The 14,165-nt window shown below is 39.3% G+C and overlaps 1 protein-coding gene across 7 annotated transcripts in view; it reads right to left on the bottom strand.

The window, feature by feature from the left end:
• LOC128702873 ((E3-independent) E2 ubiquitin-conjugating enzyme UBE2O) overlaps positions 1–14,165 on the bottom strand; it is a 171,543-nt gene that overhangs the window by 56,263 nt on the left and 101,115 nt on the right. For all 7 annotated transcript variants that reach the window (XM_070102546.1, XM_070102549.1, XM_070102548.1 and 4 more), the window contains 2 exons: positions 6,521–6,640; positions 5,355–5,703 (listed from right to left, as the gene is read on the bottom strand). In XM_070102546.1, coding sequence (XP_069958647.1) covers positions 5,355–5,703; positions 6,521–6,640 — 469 coding nt within the window. The remainder of the gene's footprint in view (positions 1–5,354; positions 5,704–6,520; positions 6,641–14,165) is intronic.

Below are 14,165 nucleotides of genomic sequence, written 5' to 3'. Positions count from 1 at the left end.
ACTAAACCTGTATGGGTCATTCAGCACAAATAGTGCTAGCAATTCCATTTTCTGTCTATTAATGGTGATGCAGATGTCCTTCCTATTATTACCTACATAACTGTACATACACACAGCCATGCTAATGGTATCCTGGCTTCAGCTGTTAATTTACTGTAAAGTATTTTTAAATTTCCAGTGATTGTAGCTCTTACTACCACTTCTTGTAACCTCTTCCATTTTCTACCACTGTTCATGAAGAACTCTTGTAGCCTTTTGGACTCTCTTCCTTAGTTTACAACTACTGCCTCTTGTTCTTTAGACATTTCTTGTAATTTCAGTCCACCCATTTACAACTACGTATTTGCAAAGAAAATTTTTCTACTTTAATTTTTCCATAGTTTAAAGGTATGGTCTCTTGCTCTCCCTATTGCTGGCACCAAGAAATCCTTTTAGTCTATTTTGCACATCATTTTTAATGCATGTAAAAACATCAGCCATATTTTAAGAAAATAAATTCACCATCCCTCATCCCATATTTCCTTCAAGAAGTGCACAGACAACACAAGTCACAATAAATTTGTGTTCATGTCTCCTATTTACACCTCTTTTCCTGTCTTCTGAGGTGCTTGCTAATGCCTTGAAAACTTTCTCATAATTAATTTTCTCAGATCTGTAATCAATTTTGTCTGGCACCTTTGAAAGTTCTTTATACACTGATACAATACAGTTGTTGAGGTAGTTTGGTCATTTAGAGAGAATGGATCAAAGTAGAATGACATGGAGAGCATTTAAATCTGTAGGAGAAGGAAGGCGGGGTAGGGGTCGTCCTCGAAAAGGTTGGAAGGAAGGGGTAAGGGAGGTTTTGTGGGTGAGGGGCTTGGACTTCCAGCAGGCATGCACGAGCGTGTTCGATAGGAGTGAATGGAGACGAATGGTATTTGGAACCTGACAATCTGTTGGAGTGTGAGGAGGGTAATATTTAGTGAAGGGATTCAGGGAAACTGGTTACAGTGGTCCCTCAATAATCGTCCGGCCTGAAAGTCATCCATTTCGGAAATTATTTTATTATAAATTTTTATTATCACACCGGCCGATTCCCACCAAGGCAGGGTGGCCCGAAAAAGAAAAACTTTCACCATCATTCACTCCATCACTGTCTTGCCAGAAGGGTGCTTTACACTACAGTTTTTAAACTGCAACATTAACACCCCTCCTTCAGAGTGCAGGCACTGTACTTCCCATCTCCAGGACTCAAGTCCGGCCTGCCGGTTTCCCTGAATCCCTTCATAAATGTTACTTTGCTCACACTCCAACAGCACGTCAAGTATTAAAAACCATTTGTCTCCATTCACTCCTATCAAACACGCTCACGCATGCCTGCTGGAAGTCCAAGCCCCTCGCACACAAAACCTCCTTTACCCCCTCCCTCCAACCCTTCCTAGGCCGACCCCTACCCCGCCTTCCTTCCACTACAGACTGATACACTCTTGAAGTCATTCTGTTTCGCTCCATTCTCTCTACATGTCCGAACCACCTCAACAACCCTTCCTCAGCCCTCTGGACAACAGTTTTGGTAATCCCGCACCTCCTCCTAACTTCCCTAGTCCCGTTATTTCGTCTAAACATTGGCTCGCAAGTGGTCCGTTAACTCGTTAATCGTCCTTCGTCCAGGCCGTGTGCCCACGCTCTGAGCCGCCTTGGCCTGCCTTCCCAGCCAGTGTGCCATTGTTTACCAGTGAGCGACAGTCCACTCACATGCTCCTACGAAATATTTCATAATATTCCATTGATTTTAGTGCTTGCAAGTGCTAAATAAGCTACCATGGCTCCAAAGAAAGCTTCTAGTGCCAGCCCTTTGGTAAAGAATGTGAGAAACACATAATTTATGAAAAAGTTTGTAGGAAAATACAAAGGTGGTGGTGGTGGTAGAGTGGAAGCAGTTGTGATAGTGATTGATAGTGGTAGTGATGGTGGTAGAAGGTAGTAGTGATGGTAACAGTTGTAATAGTGGTAGAAGGTCGTAGTGATGGTGGTAGAGAGTGCCTTCTTTAGTGATTCAGCAATTCTACCAACTTCTTCGATGTTGTTGGAGTTATATAGGGCTACAGAAAACACCGCCGCCTCAGCTGCTGCTTCACCACCATTATGGATGGCTTACACTCAGTGGCCCTTATATACCCAACAACAACACAACACAACACAACACCTCTCGTGACATGACATACATAATGACTTATTTTAATTCATTCTAGAGTATATTCCATGTTTCTAAGTTATTAATATTGTTTATTATGTCATATTAGTTGAATTGTGATAGATAAATAAGCCATAGAGTTGATATTAGTGTCATATTCTCCAACAATAAACTTACCAATCCTCCCTCACACAAACAAATCTCCAATAAGAACATAAGAAAGGAGGAACACTGCAGTAGGCCTGCTGGCCCATACTAGGCAGGTCCTTTACAATCCTTCCCACTAAGAACATAACAATGGAAGAACACTGCAGGTCTATTGGCCCATACAAGGCAGGTCCTTATCAAAATGACCTCTACCCAAAGCTACTCAAGAATTTACTCCCGTACGCAATGACACAAATCAAACTCAGCTCCTCCAACTCATATATTTGTCCAATCTCTTCTAAAAGCTACCCAAGGTCCTAGCCTCGATCACCCTACTGGTAAGTGTGATGTTAAATAAGAACTTAAGAAAGTAGGAACACTGCAACAGGACTGCTGGCCCATACTAGGCCAGTCCTTCACAAATCCAACCCACTAACAGAACAAATGCTACCCAAGCAATAAGCTCGGGTGCAAGTGCGACTCAAATCCAACCCCTCTCACTCATGTATTTATCCAACCTAAATTTGAAACTACCCAAGCAATATCTTTTAGAACATAAGAAAGAAGGAACACTGCAATAAGCCTGTTTGCCCACACTAGGCCAGTCCTTCACAAATCCAACCCACTAACAGAACAAATGCTACCCAAGCAATAAGCTCAGGTGCAAGTCCGACTCAAATCCAACCCCTCTCACTCGTGTATTTATCCAACCTAAATTTGAAACTACCCAATGTTTTAGCTTCGATCACCCTACTAGGCAGACTGTTCCACTCATCAACTACCCCTATTACCAATGTTCATTTATACATTTTATTAGTGCTTTACATTTATTTGGCATTTTTTTCTGTATGTAAATCTATATTTATGCTAGGGAAGTGACCCCTCGAGTCCTTATGGAGGGGGATTCCCCTTCCAAACAATAACCTCTCTTGGTATAAACCTTGGTAATAAATACCGACAAGTTGGTTTAGAAAGACACGTAAGCAAACACTGACATATTTATTAGAAAACGTTTCGGTCCTGGGACCTTGATCACTTCTAACATACCTCTGTATGTTAGAAGTGATCAAGGTCCCAGGACTGAAACGTTTTCTAATAAATATGTCATAGTGTTTGCTTACGTGTCTTTCTAAACCAATAACCTCTCATCCCTCTCTCCTCCTCCCTGTCTTCCATTCATCAACAACAGCCTTCAATAAAGGTAACTCATGTTGAATGTTCATTCTTTTGTGCATGTAAATCTATCTTTTAGGTAAAAAAAAAAAATTGTTGTTGATACTTCTGGGTGTCTGGAACGAATTAATTGGATTTACATTATTTCTTATGGGAAAATTGATTCGAAAATCGTCTATTTCGATAATAATCCCAGTTCCGGGAACAGATTAAGGACGATATTGAGGGACCACTGTATTTTTATATAGCCAGACTTGAGTCCTGGAAATGGGAAGTACAATGCCTGCACTGTAAAGGAGGGGTTTGGGATATTAGCAGTTTGGAGGGATATGTTGTGTATCATTATACGTATACGCTTCTAAACTGTTGTATTCTGAGCACCTCTACAAAAACAGTGATTATGTGTGAGTGAGGTAAAAGTGTTGAATGATGATGAAAGTATTTTCTTTTTGGGGATTTTCTTTCTTTTTTGGGTCACCCTGCCTCGGCGGGAGACGGCCAACTTGTTGAAGAAGAAAAAAAAAAAATACAGTTTAGAATCTGCTGATAACTAATTTTTAGCCACCTAAAAATCCTTTTCTTCTTCCAATGTTCTTAAATTTATATCACACAAATTACAATCTTCATGAGGCCCATTTGTACTTTCACCCATTTCCATTTAGCAACATTTATAACATTCAATCCATTATACTGTACACATTTTTCATGTATGTGCTCAACTCATAAATCCTCCTGCAAAATTTTAAAATCATCTTGATTTCCCACTTTTCATAAGATTTTTAAAACATGTGCAAATATTTACATGATTACTTTTCCTGCTTATAGGTAGTAGGTTGGTAGACAGCAACCGCCCAGGGAGGTACTACCGTCCTGCCAAGTGAGTGTAAAACGAAAGCCTGTAATTGTTTTACATGATGGTAGGATTGCTGGTGTCCTTTTTTCTGTCTCATGAACATGCAAGATTTCAGGTACGTCTTGCTACTTCTACTTACACTTAGGTCACACTACACATACATGTACAAGCACATATATACACACCCCTCTGGGTTTTCTTCTATTTTCTTTCTAGTTCTTATTCTTGTTTATTTCCTCTTATCTCCATGGGGAAGTGGAACAGAATTCTTCCTCCGTAAGCCATGCGTGTTGTAAGAGGCGACTAAAATGCCGGGAGCAAGGGGCTAGTAACCTCTTCTCCTGTATATATTACTAAATATAAAAGGAGAAACTTTCGTTTTTCCTTTTGGGCCACCCCGCCTCGGTGGGATACGGGCGGTGTGTTGAAAGAAAGAAAGACTTTTCCTGCTAGTAGGAAATTTATATACAGATTAAAACATCCTTGGTGTGAAAGGTAATTATTTTTGAAGTGCAGAAGTAAAGAACCCTTCCCCCCTCTCCCCATAAAGTAAAAAATCAGATCACAAAATGGTCACCAAAGAGTTTCACAGCCCAATTTTAATACTAAGTTTACTTTAATCAACATTAAAGTAAATGAGGCATTCTCTAATTAATGTAAAGAAAATACCTATATCAATAAATGTCGAGTGCAAAGCCTAAAGGTGCTTACCTACCTGAATACCCAAATAACATATTAAGCACCCGAGAAAAATTTCCTACATATTTTAAACATGACAGACTCCTGAGAACCGAAGTGAGCTCCTCATTTAGAAAGGGAAGAAATACGATCTATTAAGCACTTTTGCAGATAATGAATATACAGCATCATAAACCCTGCAAAGCATTTTCTTTCTGCTGAAGATATAGGAGTGTATATAATAAATTTAATAATTCTGCATATACCTGACATTACAGTTTGAGCTATTTACCAGTGTGACTGCCACTGCCTACATTTAATACTAACCTTCTGTTGGACTAACTGCTATTTCAGGAACACAGGTTCTAGCGGCAGCGCTGGTCATCTCTCCATTGACTGCTGCAACAGCACTAGCAACAATAGCATCAATAAGCTCATCATTTGTTGAATCTTTTACTGACATGTTTTTGCTTGTGACATCACTATCATTTTCATTACTAGTTGCTATACTGCCATTAGTTGTTGGTGAAGTCATAGCTGGGGAAACACATGGAGAAAGTTCTGTACCATCCTCAACTTCATTTTCAACATTCATTTTCTCCTCTTTAATATCGTGTTTCTCCTGATTCTTAGCTACCAATGCTTCTGCCGCTGGCCTCATTAACTGTTGAGTCCCCTACAAAAAAACACAGCTATAACAGGGGACTTTTAACAAGAATGAGTGCAAATATGCATACAGCGGCTGAATCTTCCAAGATACAGAGGCAAATTTCCACAAATGAATTACTGAGGTGCATCATTCTAACTGCGTGACTTAATTCATATCCTCCATCAAATGCTTCCTATGTTCTTACCTGCAAAGCTGGACTTGTACCCATATAGGAGACACATTTGTATCTGCCAAGTATTGCTGTATATTTACAAAATATTCAACTACAGTATACAATTTGCCTCTAACTCCTTTGCTGCATTCATCAATAAATTTTCAATGACTTACAGTCTCCGGATCATTTGCATTACTTAAAATACTTCTTATTCTGGGTAATAACTACAGGATACAATTAAATTACAAATAAAGTAACTAACTAAAAGGATAATAATTATGAATTCTGCTTGACATTTACTTTATTTTCAACAAGTAGGCTCCAGCCTATTTATATTACATTTATGAGGCAGGACTTGTTAACAAGACTGGAAGAATGGCACTACAGTATGTGTAAAGTAAACCTTCATTTACAGGACATGTTTTGTTCTGTTTAGCACAAAATGACATCTGTTATATAAGGATATACTCTACACAATGTCTTTCTACCATATTTATATTACAGATGACTTAAAGAACAGTATTCAAACATTTGTTAGTAAGTTTGATGTTAGTTTTGTAAATGCATATGAAAAATGGTTTCAATATACTTTATAAATTTCATAAAGAAAATAGAAAGGTACTACCTGAAAACAAGTCAGCAATTAAATTATAAACCAAATGACCTTACCTGTGTCAGAGGTGCAGGTGTGTTTTTATTAACAAGATCTTCGGCTATGAAAATTGGAATGTTTTCTTTATTTTCACTCTGCAAGTTCTCCTTGTTCTCTCCATGAGCACCCTCAGTGTCCTGAAGTATATGAAGGTAAATATAATAAGTTAGTCCTACACATTAACCCTTTCAGGGTCAAGAGGCCCTCTCCTAAACTTGTTCTCAGGGTCGAAAACTTTTCAGAAAAAAAAAAAATCTTATTAAATGATAGATAATCTTTTCCCAATCATAATGACACCAAAAGTATGAAATTTGATGGAAAACTTACGAAATTATGCTCTTGCGAAGTTAGCGGTCTCACAAATGTTTACGCATCGGCGATTTCGCCCACTTTGAGCCCTATTTTTGGCCAATTCCTGTGTACTAGTCGACAAAAACCATATTTATGTTGCTAGAACTCCATTTTTTCTATCGAATGAGTACAAGAAACCACCTGTTTACCAATTTCAACTGTCCAATAAAGTGGTTAGAAATTGGCAATTTTGCCAGTTTCACACAAATTTCAGAAGATGCCAATTTCCAAATAGGGTCCAGAATAAACAAGACAGACATTCCTGGCACTAAAGTAACACGTTCTCTGTTCGTTAGTTATGTCTCCAGGCCCCTCTTTTATTTCTTTTGCTTTCCACTTTGAATTTTTATTCTCACAAAAAATAGAAGATTTACTGTAATGCAGACTACTGCATTAGTGAAGAAATGGTATAAATAATATCAGCGCACTTGTGAAAGAATATTAGACTCACCAGATGACGTGTATTGGACGCTTGGCATGATTTGTTTACTTTTGAAATTTGGTAAAAAAAACGAACATTTCTGCTACTTTGAGCTCAATTTCAAGGTACTTTTCATTGAGAAACCAATCAAAATCATCTCAAATTCTGTAATATGTCTTCCATTCTATAAAATGAGACCAGGAAAACTAGAATACAACCATAAATACCATACAAAAATACCATGCAAAATCGCTGTTTTAATCCAAAAACACAGTTTTTTTTTTCTCATTACACTCTATGCTGCAGGATTTTTTTTATACTGAGCACACTGACCACATAGACCCATTCTTTCATATGTAGGCCTACCAGCTTTCTCTCGCTAGATTTGAAAGCGCTAGAATTTAGGCGTTCTAGTACGTCAATAACCCTGGTACGTAAGCCATACTACTACGTCGAAAACCCTGAAAGGGTTAAGAAAAAAGCAACTGAACAGATTCCATATATAATGAAGACTCAAGATCTACTGGCATTGACAGTATCATGAAGTTACTAATCTTGCCATTATTGTTTTACCTTTCATATTCTTTCTTAAGCATTTTATCAAAATCCCATACAACTTTTTGTATTTCTGTTGTCTTACCAACCAAAGCACTGTAATCAGCATTTTTTTTTATCACATTAACCTGTAACTGTTTTGCATGATGGTAGGATTGCTGTTTTCTTTTTCCGTCTCATAAACACTCTAGATAACAGGGATATCTTGCTACTCCTACTTACACTTTGGTCACACTTCACAGACACGCACATGCATATATATATACGTACATACATCTAGGTGGGAGACGGCCGACTTGTTGAAAAAAAAAAAAAAAAAATCTAGGTTTTTCTCCTTTTTCTAAATAGCTCTTGTTCTTCTTTATTTCTTCTATTGTCCATGGGGAAGTGGAAAAGAATCTTTCCTCCGTAAGCCATGCGTGTCGTATGAGGCGACTATAATGCCGGGAGCAATGGGCTAGTAACCCCTTCTCCTGTAGACATTTACTAAAAAAAGAGAAGAAGAAAACCTTTATAAAACTGGGATGCTTAAATGTGCGTGGATGTAGTGCGGATGACAAGAAACAGATGATTGCTGATGTTATGAATGAAAAGAAGTTGGATATTGTGGCCCTAAGCGAAACAAAGCTGAAGGGGGTAGGGGAGTTTCAGTGGGGGGAAATAAATGGGATTAAATCTGGAGTATCTGAGAGAGTTAGAGCAAAGGAAGGGGTAGCAGTAATGTTGAATGATCAGTTATGGAAGGAGAAAAGAGAATATGAATGTGTAAATTCAAGAATTACGTGGATTAAAGTAAAGGTTGGATGCGAGAAGTGGGTCATAATAAGCGTGTATGCACCTGGAGAAGAGAGGAATGCAAAGGAGAGAGAGAGATTTTGGGAGATGTTAAGTGAATGTATAGGAGCCTTTGAACCAAGTGAGAGAGTAATTGTGGTAGGGGACCTGAATGCTAAAGTAGGAGAAACTTTTAGAGAGGGTGTGGTAGATAAGTTTGGGGTGCCAGGTGTAAATGATAATGGGAGCCCTTTGATTGAACTTTGTATAGAAAGGGGTTTAGTTATAGGTAATACATATTTTAAGAAAAAGAGGATAAATAAGTATACAAGATATGATGTAGGGCGAAATGACAGTAGTTTGTTGGATTATGTGTTGGTAGATAAAAGACTGTTGAGTAGACTTCAGGATGTACATGTTTATAGAGGGGCCACAGATATATCAGATCACTTTCTAGTTGTAGCTACACAGAGTAAAAGGTAGATGGGATACAAGGAGAATAGAAGTATCAGGGAAGAGAGAGGTGAAGGTTTATAAACTAAAAGAGGAGGCAGTTAGGGTAAGATATAAACAGCTATTGGAGGATAGATGGGCTAATGAGAGCATAGGCAATGGGGTCGAAGAGGTATGGGGTAGGTTTAAAAATGTAGTGTTAGAGTGTTCAGCAGAAGTTTGTGGTTACAGGAAAGTGGGTGCGGGAGGGAAGAGGAGCGATTGGTGGAATGATGATGTAAAGAGAGTAGTAAGGGAGAAAAAGTTAGCATATGAGAAGTTTTTACAAAGTAGAAGTGATGCAAGGAGGAAAGAGTATATGGAGAAAAAGAGAGAGGTTAAGAGACTGGTGAAGCAATGTAAAAAGAGAGCAAATGAGAGAGTGGGTGAGATGTTATCAACAAATTTTGTTGAAAATAAGAAAAAGTTTTGGAGTGAGATTAACAAGTTAAGAAAGCCTAGAGAACAAATGGATTTGTCAGTTAAAAATAGGAGAGGAGAGTTATTAAATGGAGAGTTAGAGGTATTGGGAAGATGGAGGGAATATTTTGAGGAATTGTTAAATGTTGATGAAGATAGGGAAGCTGTGATTTTGTGTATAGGACAAGGAGGAATAACATCTTGTAGGAGTGAGGAAGAGCCAGTTGTGAGTGTGGGGGAAGTTCGTGAGGCAGTAGGTAAAATGAAAGGGGGTAAGGCAGCCGGGATTGATGGGATAAAGATAGAAATGTTAAAAGCAGGTGGGGATATAGTTTTGGAGTGGTTGGTGCAATTATTTAATAAATGTATGGAAGAGGGTAAGGTACCTAGGGATTGGCAGAGAGCATGCATAGTTCCTTTGTATAAAGGCAAAGGGGATAAAAGAGAGTGCAAAAATTATAGGGGGATAAGTCTGCTGAGTTGTAGGTAGTAGGTTGGTAGACAGCAACCGCCCAGGGAGGTACTACCGTCCTGCCAAGTGAGTGTAAAACGAAAGCCTGTAATTGTTTTATATGATGGTAGGATTGCTGGTGTCTTTTGTCTGTCTCATAAATATGCAAGATTACAGGTAAGTCTTGCTACTTCTACTTACACTTAGGTCACACTAAACATACATGTACAAGCATATATATACACACCCCTCTGGGTTTTCTTCTATTTTCTTTCTAATTCTTGTTCTTGTTTATTTCCTCTTATCTCCATGGGGAAGTGGAACAGAATTCTTCCTCTGTAAGCCATGCGTGTCGTAAGAGGCGACTAAAATGCCGGGAGCAAGGGGCTAGTAACCCCTTCTCCTGTATATATTACTAAATTTAAAAGGAGAAACTTCAGTTTTTTCTTTTGGGCCACCCCACCTCAGTGGGATACGGCTGGTACGTTGAAAGAAGAAGAAGAAGTCTGCTGAGTATACCTGGTAAAGTGTATGGTAGAGTTATTATTGAAAGAATTAAAAGTAAGACGGAGAATAGGATAGCAGATGAACAAGGAGGCTTTAGGAAAGGTAGGGGGTGTGTGGACCAGGTGTTTACAGTGAAACATATAAGTGAACAGTATTTAGATAAGGCTAAAGAGGTCTTTGTGGCATTTATGGATTTGGAAAAGGCGTATGACAGGGTGGATAGGGGGGCAATGTGGCAGATGTTGCAAGTGTATGGTGTAGGAGGTAGGTTACTGAAAGCAGTGAAGAGGTTTTACGAGGATAGTGAGGCTCAAGTTAGAGTATGTAGGAAAGAGGGAAATTTTTTCCCAGTAAAAGTAGGCCTTAGACAAGGATGTGTGATGTCACCGTGGTTGTTTAATATATTTATAGATGGGGTTGTAAGAGAAGTAAATGCGAGGGTCTTGGCAAGAGGTGTGGAGTTAAAAGATAAAGAATCACACACAAAGTGGGAGTTGTCACAGCTGCTCTTTGCTGATGACACTGTGCTCTTGGGAGATTCTGAAGAGAAGTTGCAGAGATTGGTGGATGAATTTGGTAGGGTGTGCAAAAGAAGAAAATTAAAGGTGAATACAGGAAAGAGCAAGGTTATGAGGATAACAAAAAGATTAGGTGATGAAAGATTGAATATCAGATTGGAGGGAAAGAGTATGGAGGAGGTGAATGTATTCAGATATTTGGGAGTGGACGTGTCAGCGGATGGGTCTATGAAAGATGAGGTGAATCATAGAATTGATGAGGGGAAAAGAGTGAGTGGTGCACTTAGGAGTCTGTGGAGACAAAGAACTTTGTCCTTGGAGGCAAAGAGGGGAATGTATGAGAGTATAGTTTTACCAACGCTCTTATATGGGTGTGAAGCATGGGTGATGAATGTTGCAGTGAGGAGAAGGCTGGAGGCAGTGGAGATGTCATGTCTGAGGGCAATGTGTGGTGTGAATATAATGCAGAGAATTCGTAGTTTGGAAGTTAGGAGGGGCTGCGGGATTACCAAAACTGTTGTCCAGAGGGTTGAGGAAGGGTTGTTGAGGTGGTTCGGACATGTAGAGAGAATGGAGCGAAACAGAATGACTTCAAGAGTGTATCAGTCTGTAGTGGAAGGAAGGCGGGGTAAGGGTCGGCCTAGGAAAGGTTGGAGAGAGGGGGTAAAGGAGGTTTTGTGTGCGAGGGGCTTGGACTTCCAGCAGGCATGCGTGAGCGTGTTTGATAGGAGTGAATGGAGACAAATGGTTTTTAATACTTGACGTGCTGTTGGAGTGTGAGCAAAGTAACATTTATGAAGGGGTTCAGGGAAACCGGCAGGCCGGACTTGAGTCCTGGAGATGGGAAGTACAGTGCCTGCACTCTGAAGGAGGGGTGTTAATGTTGCAGTTTAAAAACTGTAGTGTAAAGCACCCTTCTGGCAAGACAGTGATGGAGTGAATGATGGTGAAAGTTTTTCTTTTTCGGGCCACCCTGCCTTGGTGGGAATCGGCCAGTGTGATAATAATAATAATAAAAATTAACCATTTCCCACAAAGATAAGGAGACCCAAACAAACATTTGCTTTCACTTATTTAACACCAGTCTTTTCAAAAGCGTGCAGACCTCATCCTCTCGAATACAGTCACTGCCCAGCTATCCTCTTGAGTGCAGTCGCTATTTCTCACCTTCAGTAATCAACATACAAAACAAATATAGGACTCGCCTGCTATGAGTTTAAGACAAACTCTTTCTGTGATTTGCTTAACGTAAGACTACATAAATGAAAACTGAGCTAATCCAGTTTTGGATACAAGCTCAAGCTTGCATCTAATAAGCTGGCTATCCAGTCAATATGATGGACACGTACACAACAGCAGCAGCATAGGAAAAGCTTGAAAATACAGAGTGACAATCACGAACCCAGAGACACTGATTTAAAACGTTTTGCCTCACACATGCTACCCATTTTTCAACACGCAGTGCCGGTTTGGAATCATCGCCTAGTAAAACAAAATTTGAAAGGGTATAATGAAGTGTATAAAGACTGGTGCCTGTACTGAAAAGAATGAGTTATGAAGAAAGAATGCCAGAACCTTGTATTACAGGAGTGAAGAACAAGAGGGGGCATGACCACGACATACGGCACATTACAGGGCACAGACAGGGTCAACTAGGACAGGTTCTATGGCAAGCACGAAACAAGAACAAAGTGTCATGTCTGGAAATCATGCAACCAAATGAGTCACAGGAATATCAGGAAACATTTCTTCAAAATACCTTTTTCTAAATAGCTCTTGTTCTTTTTTATTTCTTCTATTGTCCATGGGGAAGTGGAAAAGAATCTTTCCTCCGTAAGCCATGCGTGTCGTATGAGGCGACTAAAATGCCGGGAGCAATGGGCTAGTAACCCCTTCTCCTGTATACAATTACTAAAAAAGAGAAGAAGAAAAACTTTATAAAACTGGGTTGCTTAAATGTGCGTGGATGTAGTGCGGATGACAAGAAACAGATGATTGCTGATGTTATGAATGAAAAGAAGTTGGATGTCCTGGCCCTAAGCGAAACAAAGCTGAAGGGGGTAGGAGAGTTTCAGTGGGGGGAAATAAATGGGATTAAATCTGGAGTATCTGAGAGAGTTAGAGCAAAGGAAGGGGGTAGCAGTAATGTTAAATGATCAGTTATGGAAGGAGAAAAGAGAATATGAATGTGTAAATTCAAGAATTATGTGGATTAAAGTAAAGGTTGGATGCGAGAAGTGGGTCATAATAAGCGTGTATGCACCTGGAGAAGAGAGGAATGCAGAGGAGAGAGAGAGATTTTGGGAGATGTTAAGTGAATGTATAGGAGCCTTTGAACCAAGTGAGAGAGTAATTGTGGTAGGGGACTTGAATGCTAAAGTAGGAGAAACTTTTAGAGAGGGTGTGGTAGGTAAGTTTGGGGTGCCAGGTGTAAATGATAATGGGAGCCCTTTGATTGAACTTTGTATAGAAAGGGGTTTAGTTATAGGTAATACATATTTTAAGAAAAAGAGGATAAATAAGTATACACGATATGATGTAGGGAGAAATGACAGTAGTTTGTTGGATTATGTATTGGTAGATAAAAGACTGTTGAGTAGACTTCAGGATGTACATGTTTATAGAGGGGCCACAGATATATCAGATCACTTTCTAGTTGTAGCTACACTGAGAGTAAAAGGTAGATGGGATACAAGGAGAATAGAAGCATCAGGGAAGAGAGAGGTGAAGGTTTATAAACTAAAAGAGGAGGCAGTTAGGGTAAGATATAAACAGCTATTGGAGGATAGATGGGCTAATGAGAGCATAGGCAATGGGGTCGAAGAGGTATGGGGTAGGTTTAAAAATGTAGTGTTAGAGTGTTCAGCAGAAGTTTGTGGTTACAGGAAAGTGGGTGCAGGAGGGAAGAGGAGCGATTGGTGGAATGATGATGTAAAGAGAGTAGTAAGGGAGAAAAAGTTAGCATATGAGAAGTTTTTACAAAGTAGAAGTGATGCAAGGAGGGAAGAGTATATGGAGAAAAAGAGAGAAGTTAAGAGAGTGGTGAAGCAATGTAAAAAGAGAGCAAATGAGAGAGTGGGTGAGATGTTATCAACAAATTTTGTTGAAAATAAGAAAAAGTTTTGGAGTGAGATTAACAAGTTAAGAAAGCCTAGAGAACAAATGGATTTGTC

The sequence above is a fragment of the Cherax quadricarinatus genome, chromosome 82 (assembly GCF_038502225.1).
Source record: "Cherax quadricarinatus isolate ZL_2023a chromosome 82, ASM3850222v1, whole genome shotgun sequence".
In the NCBI taxonomy this organism is placed as follows: domain Eukaryota; kingdom Metazoa; phylum Arthropoda; class Malacostraca; order Decapoda; family Parastacidae; genus Cherax; species Cherax quadricarinatus.
The sequence above is the reverse complement of the archived record's forward strand: the minus strand, read 5'-3'. Positions and strand labels throughout refer to the sequence as shown.